Source organism: Buceros rhinoceros, unplaced genomic scaffold, assembly GCF_000710305.1.
Source record: "Buceros rhinoceros silvestris isolate BGI_N320 unplaced genomic scaffold, ASM71030v1 scaffold4858, whole genome shotgun sequence".
Classification (NCBI taxonomy): Eukaryota; Metazoa; Chordata; class Aves; order Bucerotiformes; family Bucerotidae; genus Buceros; species Buceros rhinoceros.
This window is the reverse complement of record NW_010426292.1, coordinates 11,230-18,886: the sequence shown is the minus strand read 5'-3', so window position 1 is coordinate 18,886 and position 7,657 is coordinate 11,230. Positions and strand designations below refer to the sequence as shown.

The following is a 7,657-nucleotide window of genomic DNA, read 5'->3' as shown; positions in this document are numbered from 1 at the left end:
GCTGAACAAGAAATCATCCACTGACAAGGAAACTCAAGCGGAAAATGAGACTGCAGAAACCCATATCACCAAGAAGGAAATCAGTTTGCCCATCCTGTGCAATGACTCTAATGGCAATGCCATGGTGACTGCAGACAAGCAGGCTTCCAAACTGGCCCAGGGATCCCCAGCCATAGCAAGGATAGCACCACAAAGAGCTCAGATAAGTAAGGCAGTAAAGTAGTCTGGGTTTCCACTGGCTTGCAATGAACTCTTCTTTTCTACCTTTCAGGGCTGGCATTGCTTGTCAGCTAAGGTGCCATGTGTCCTGGCCTTATGGTTGACTCCACACGAGGAGATATTTGCATTGTCTGTAGATCTGAAGGGACTCCAGGACATGGTCCTTCATTAGCAGTGATAAAATTTAACCTCGCTTGATACAAGGGCTGGCTGGTTCTTCTTTATCTTAGCCAGTATGCGTTTACTTTATTTTTCGCAGAGAAGACTTTTTTTCTTTTTGAATACTCCGCCACCGGTAATGCAGATGATGTGATGGTGTGTAAGAGTCAAGGAGACCACCTATGTCTTCTCTTGCATTTGTTCTCCTGTTTTCCTGGGAGAGAGTTGCTATAATGTTTTTACTACTTCATCTGCAAAATGCAGATGTTAATGCTAGTCTGTGCAAGGAATGGCAAGATACTCTGATAGAGGACAGTGTGAGTGTTATTAATTTAGTGGGTTATTTTTACTGCTGGGGGAAAACTAGTTATTAGGTCAATTCTCTGCTGGCCAACCTCCAATGGAGCTGGTCAGTTCCAGCAGAAAATACAATGCACTGCTTTCTGGCAGTGATTCCCTTTTTAAATTTGCTGGCTTAGCTGAGATGAATAGCTAAGCTACCTTGGTATTTCTAATATACCCTCATACTTTCCTATCTTGTTTCATAGAGATGCCTCAAATATTGCAAATACTGATTTCTAATATTCTCAAACTGTGTAACAGCAGAGAGCGGCTGAAAAATGTGTTTAGCAGTACTTACCAAGTTTAATAAACTCTCTCTTTTCACTTTCCTGCTCAGGTTCTCCAAATCTAAGAACAAGGCCGCCCCCACGAAGAGAATCCAGTCTGGTATGTATTGGTTTATGGTATATGTTATCAATGAGGTAGGTGTGTGGGTGCTTATGAGACTTTCTACAGCTGTACAGGATGGAGGGCCATGTCTGAGAGATTATTTATGTGCCTGCTCATTTTATTGTTTAAATATTGAGCAAACCTCTGGACATCCTAATGTTAATTGGGGATTTTTTTTTTTTCAAAATGTTGCCCTAGCTAAAAAGATACTGAACTGAAGGGAGAACATCCGTAGGTTACTATGTTCTGTGCATGAGCATTACAGCCCATTTAGCTGACTCGGAAGGTTTAAAATTCCTCTGCGTCTTTAGCCCAAACTGGATCTTTTGACCTTCTCTTGTCTTTAACAACTGGGAATGTCTCCCCTCCTTCTGTTGCTACCATCTTTAAGGTGACTAAGCTTCACTCCTGTGTGTGTTTTAAAGTAATTTGGAATCTTGTGGAAGGATGTGTGCTACAGGAATGAAACCTTCTATGATTGTTTATCCTCAAAGCTAGAATTCTGGAAGTTTGGACTGATTAGAGATTAGAACTGTCATCTTCAGAGAGGAACTACTCAGTAGTCTATTTGCACAAAAGTCATGCGAATGACTTGTTTATGACTAGTCAATACATAGTGTTTAATCTTTGCATCCTTTATGAGCAGTACGTGACTCGTAGTTTTTCTGCCATCTGAAATGCCTCTTAGCAGACTAGAAGAAGAACATATTAGCATTTTCTTCCTATTTCTCTTTGTATTATTTTCAATTAGACTTTGTTTTGGCAAGACTACTAGATTTGATCCCCTGCTAAAAATAATAATGATAATGTATGTGAAACCCTGACTATGTCTGCTGTTTCCAATTACCTTCGTTTAATCCAAACCATCCTATTATCTGAAGGCATTTTATTATGCTGCACTTCTGCTGTATTTCAGCATTTATAGTGCAGAAACATCCAATTATAACATTGTTAGACACGGTTCCTAAGGTGCAGTGATGCATTCTCTGTGAAATGCCACATGCTGTGCGTGATGAAACATGAACTGTTAAGTTACAACGAGGATGCCTTACAAATGGAGGAGCATGTGAATAAAGCACAGTATGCTGTTTGCCTTTCTCCCATTAATGGCTTAGGATCATTTTGTGTCTTTGGCTGTCTTGTGTCTGTCTGTGGCAGCTCTGATATCTGTTCAAGAGATCCTGACATCCATAGGCAGTGAAGTGCAGAAGCTGTGAAGCTTCACCATCATCTAGATGTTCTGTAGATGAGCAATGCGCTAATCTGAAAAGCTTTCAGTATTTAAATTCTCGTAAGGACTCTTATCCCATTTATCACCTTAAAAATAATTGTAACAAACTCTAATGTGACAGCTTAATGTAAAGGCACTTAGCTTTTGGAGAAGTCTGGTATGCTGCCAGAATGGCTGTAAATAGCAGTGTCCTGCTTCTTGTGGAGCCTTTATGCAATTTAATTGCAGTTTGTGTTGGGACTAAGTAGAGGTTCTGCATCTCTGTTATGGGGAGGAACTGGAATCTTTTGATCCTTTAGAGTCCTTCCTTTCTTCCCTCACATTAGCAGAGGAAATCTCATCATAGGGATCTATGATATTATCCTTGTTTGTTGCTACTATAGATTCCCATTCGGTCATATCGCTGGCTATTTCAGATTGGTTAAAAATACAGCGCAGGTTAAGAGCAAGAATTCATAGGGATTACATTAAGGTTAGTATATTTGATGATAGGCAGAACCTGTTATGGGCCTGTTGCAATGCAGTTTTCTGCAGTTGTGGCCAGCCATTCAGAACCGAGTCTGTCTGGACAAAATCTCTGAGTAAATGGGCAGTTGTTATTGTGACTGGAATAGCAGCTCACGCGTTATGGCCCATCACTAAAATCCTTTACTGTTCAGGTAAACCACAGTTTTAATAGCTGGCAAAGGTGGCGTGAACAGTGCATATTTTGAAAGGCTTCTCTTGCAGCTTATCTCAGTGCATCAGCTTCCACTCTGGAGAGCTGGAAAGTTATCATTAGGAAGTAGCCCAGGAAGAAGGAAGAGTTTTGGTGAATAAAGGGAAGTATTTTTCATACTGTTGCTCAGCCCTCTGTTTCTTTGGTTTAAGTGAACAAAACTTCCTATTTGCTGTAGGGTTTTCAGCTGCCCAAACCACCAGAGCCACCCTCCGTGGAAGTGGAATACTACACCATTGCAGAGTTCCAATCCTGTATCTCTGATGGCATAAGCTTTCGTGGAGGACAAAAAGCAGAGGTGAGCCTTAACAGTGCATCTGGGAAAATTGTAATATTGGCTATAGCAGGGGACTGGGATGAAAAGGGAGGAGTGAAAAGCAATCAGTTGAGATTTTTGTCTGAGTAACAAGTTCCTTGTCATCAACTAGGTTATAGAAAAGAATTCTGGTGGCTGGTGGTACGTGCAGATTGGAGAAAAGGAAGGATGGGCTCCAGCGTCTTATATTGATAAGAGAAAGAAGCCAAATTTAAACAGAAGAACCAGTACTTTAACCCGCCCAAAAGTTCCACCCCCAGCACCTCCCAGTAAACCAAAAGACTCTGAAGAAGGAACAACTCCTGCAACAGTTTCTTCAGGAGATACCCAGGACTCACCTCACAAGCTGAAATACGAAGAACCTGAGTATGATGTGCCTGCCTTTGGCTTTGACTCGGAGTGTGAAGTGAGTGAAAGTCATTGTGAAGAGGGCACTCCTGAAAAACGACTGTTTCAGCCCCTCAAGCCCTCTCCTGTGTCATCAGTTCAGAAAGCAAAATTCAAAGTAGGAGAGTCTTCAGAAGATGTTGCTCATGAAGAAGAGACCATCTATGAGAATGAGGGATTCAGGCGATATGTGGAAGACGCTTTGTCCAATAAGGAGTCTAGTGGAGACTCCGATTCTCAGAAAAGCTCCTCTCTCTCCTTGATCCGAAGGAATTCTCCATGTTCCAGCTCTCCTAAATCATCACTTGTGAAGCTCAAGACGGACAAAAACATCCAGCCCGATCTTGGAAAATGTCACTATTCCAGGAGTGAGGAGACAAAACCAAGGTCAGCTTCAGATGTTGGCTTACGTAGCATGCCAAGAACAGGCATGAAGAAAGAGCCCGGGCAGAGTCCTTCTATTAGAGCAAAGCCAATTGTTAGACCCAAACCCTTCCTGAACAAAGCAGACTCTCAGAGCCAAGAAAAGATGGATATCAGCACTTTAAGGCGTCAGCTGAGGCCAACTGGGCAACTCAGAGGTGGACTTAAAGGTTCAAGAAGTGAAGAGTCTGAGAGCCACCCATGCACAGCTTCTGAGAACAATGATGATCCTGTTAGGAGGGCTTCAGCCGATCTCATTACAGCTCCTTCTCGTGGCATTTTCTGCTCTAACCATATAGCCAAAACTGAGCAAGAAAATGACTCCAGATGTTTCTATGTGACCACTGACTCATATCAAAAGGTACAGGATTCTGAAATTTCCTTCCCAGCAGGAGCAGAAGTGGAAGTGCTGGAAAAACAAGCCAGTGGATGGTGGTACCTGAAATATGGAGGCATGGAAGGCTGGGCTCCTTCCCATTATTTGGCTCTCCCTGATAACCAGCGAGAAACCACATCAGCAGAGACTGATGCCTCATTTTCCAGGAACAGGAAAAATGAAAACAAGTCAAACAGTTTAGAAAAGATAGAGAAGAGGGTTCAAGCTTTGAACACCATCAATCAGAGCAAACGCGCAACACCACCCATCCCAAGCAAACCTCCTGGTGGTTTCTCAAAATCATCAGGGCCAGTCAAAATGAGGAATGGTGTGAGGCAACTTGCCGTCCGGCCACAGTCAGTGTTTGTGTCTCCACCACCAAAGGATAACAACCTGTCATGCTCCTTGCGCAGAAATGAGTCTTTAACAACTACAGATCATCTTAGGACCGTCCGTCGTAATTCCTCCTTCAGCAATGCATGGTCGCAGCCTGGTGACACAAAGGGAAAGCAACCTGAGCGGTCAGATACAGAGGGCTCAGAAACCACCTCCAATCTCCCTACCCAGAAGAATGGAATTCCTGTGTCCACAGTCAGGCCAAAGCCCATTGAGAAATCCCAGTTCATCCACAACAATCTCAAGGACATCTATGTTTCCATTGCAGACTATGAAGGGGATGAGGAGACTGCAGGGTTTCAGGAAGGTGTCTGCATGGAGGTCCTCGAAAGGAACCCAAATGGCTGGTGGTACTGCCAGATCATGAATGGTGTGAAGCCATTCAAAGGCTGGGTGCCCTCAAATTACTTGGAGAAAAAGAACTAATATTGCAATATCTTTAACCTCCCTAATTTATGCTGTTCCTGCTGTGTACATGTGGAAAAAACAATTGCTACACAAAAAGACGTTTCCCTGTGCTCCAGTTTGTTCAAAGGGACAGAGGAGTCTATGCTGAGGACAAATCTGCCATATTCTGGAGAGGTTTGTGGGCTTAACACGTTGTAAGCAATTATGGGGAAGGTGCAGCATAGTCAAATGCCTTTTTGTGAAGATGTTAATAATCTTGTACGTGTAACAGGGTATGACATCCCATCTTTCCCGTTATTGATAGGAAACCAAATGTGTGCCTTTTGTGAGTGAGAAATACACGTGCATCTACTTGGGGTGTTTTGTGCCAAACTCTTTTACAGTCTTGGCTCCCTTTCTCCTCATTTCTTCTCTGTACATGGAATACCCAAGAGTTTTGGATGCATTTCCACAACTTACAGTGAGGAGCGAATGGAAGTTTCTGAAACACAGAGAGACTCTAATCCTTCGGAGATGTTCACTTTTTTTTTCTCACTGTTCTCAACGGTTGGTTTGTCCAGTCCTGGAGCCTTTTCATCGTGGAGAGATTTGGTCTCTGACTTCAGCTGTGTTTGGTTTGCTAACTCACCGGAAAAGGCAATCAGGTGGTGTTGGTTGGAGGCTTTTTGTTTCCTTTTGTTCAGTCTTGTCCTTTGAGTTGGGATTTCAGGTGTTCTAGGGCAGCGATGCCTACTGGTGCTTGTGAAAACAAACCTACAAACCCCATTCTTAAGCACATCGATTACTTTGTAGGCTTCATGGTTAGTTCTGTGCCTGACTCCTGTCAGGTGATTCTTGTTGATTCTCTTCCCAGAGCTGGGTTTCTCAAAACTTGTAATAATATCAAAACGTACAAAAGTCCCTTAAGACACTAAAGACAAAGCTGTCAAATGTGCTACTTCTGTTTTTGCCATCTGGTCCAAATCCAAGTGTGCTGACTGCTGGCAGGGCCCACCAAGGTATTAGAAATAGCCGTAACCTTCTGCAACATCACTGTTTACAATGAGGGGGGGGAAAAAAAGCCATCAAACTCAGTCTGCACATCCTTAATTTGTATATTTTGAGGGAATTGTTTTTCTGTGTTTTGTTTTTGTCCTTTCTGTGCATTCTGGGTTTACTTTATTTTTTTTGTCTTGTTTTACCAGAAGAGACTTAATAACTGAAGTAGGAGCCAAGTATGTGTTTCTGTTCCCACTTGAATCCAAAAAGTACATTAGTACTGGAAAGTGTGCCTGGGCTTCTTGGGCTCAGAGATTTAATATAAAAGTAATTAGGTCTACAATGCATCTAACCAGGAAGCTGCCTCTCCTCGTTCCAGTTCTGTTAGCCTTTCTTAACTTATGCTTTGAAACATGGCTCACAGTGGGGGTAGTGTGGTGGGAAATGGAAGAGGTATGATTGGAAAAGACTAGCATTATGGAGTTACTTGTGAGGTAGCCAACTCTTGTACTGTAAACATTTTTGGCTAAATCCTTACTATACTTGAGGAAGTCCTGCTTTTTTTTTTTATTTTTTAAATAGCCTTGTTAATCACTCAAGATCAATACCTGTTCCTTTAGATAATAGGCAGCGTTGTAAATCTGTTTCAAGGGGAGGGGGCAGATCATTTCACTACTGGTTTACACAAGATGATAACATGTCTTTTTTTTCCACCAGAGTTTCATATTGATTTGGCTTGGAAGGTAAAGGTTATAAAGATTTTGAAATAGCTAGTATCAAGAGACTGAGTAAAATAGCACAACAATATTGTGCATTACTGGGGATGTTCATTTGCCAAAAAAAATTTACACAGTTTATACATTGTTCTTGTCATTGGTTTTGGGTTTTTTTTGCGGGGGGTGGGGGGTGGGGAAGGGGGTGCAGGTGGTGTTGTTAATTTCCATGGTAACATTGAGAGAGTTGCCTACAACTAACCTGACTGATACTCTTTTGGTAGCTGAAACAACATTCAGGTGCTACAGCTGGCTACGAACAATGCTGTGGTTCGAGCAGCTCTCTGCATCCAGGTGGGGAGGGAGGCTGTTTGGTTGGGATCCCTTTGAATTGTGGTGGCAGGAGAAGGAGGTGTATCTGCACAGCAGCTCCTATCATAGTGTGCAGGGTCCTCTTTGTACCTTAACGTCTTACCGTATAATATATATGTATATATCCAGTTAGCTACATCTTGCTGGGTGCATATCTGAGGCATTGTGGCCCTGTCTCTCATACTTCTCCCCATTTCTAGTTGTACTAATATGGTAGCAGCCGTTAACG

At 42.5% G+C, this 7,657-nt stretch overlaps 1 protein-coding gene across 1 annotated transcript in view; it reads left to right on the top strand.

The window, feature by feature from the left end:
- Positions 1–5,871, top strand: part of SH3PXD2A (SH3 and PX domains 2A) — a 211,095-nt gene extending 205,224 nt beyond the window's left edge. Inside the window, exons 13-16 of the mRNA XM_010141451.1 lie at positions 1–206; positions 1,058–1,107; positions 3,238–3,357; positions 3,488–5,871. The exon at positions 1–206 is cut by the window's left edge and continues 5 nt beyond it. Of these exons, the coding sequence (XP_010139753.1) occupies positions 1–206; positions 1,058–1,107; positions 3,238–3,357; positions 3,488–5,383 (2,272 nt within the window). The 3' untranslated portion in view covers positions 5,384–5,871. The remainder of the gene's footprint in view (positions 207–1,057; positions 1,108–3,237; positions 3,358–3,487) is intronic.
- Positions 5,872–7,657: the final 1,786 nt, after the last annotated feature.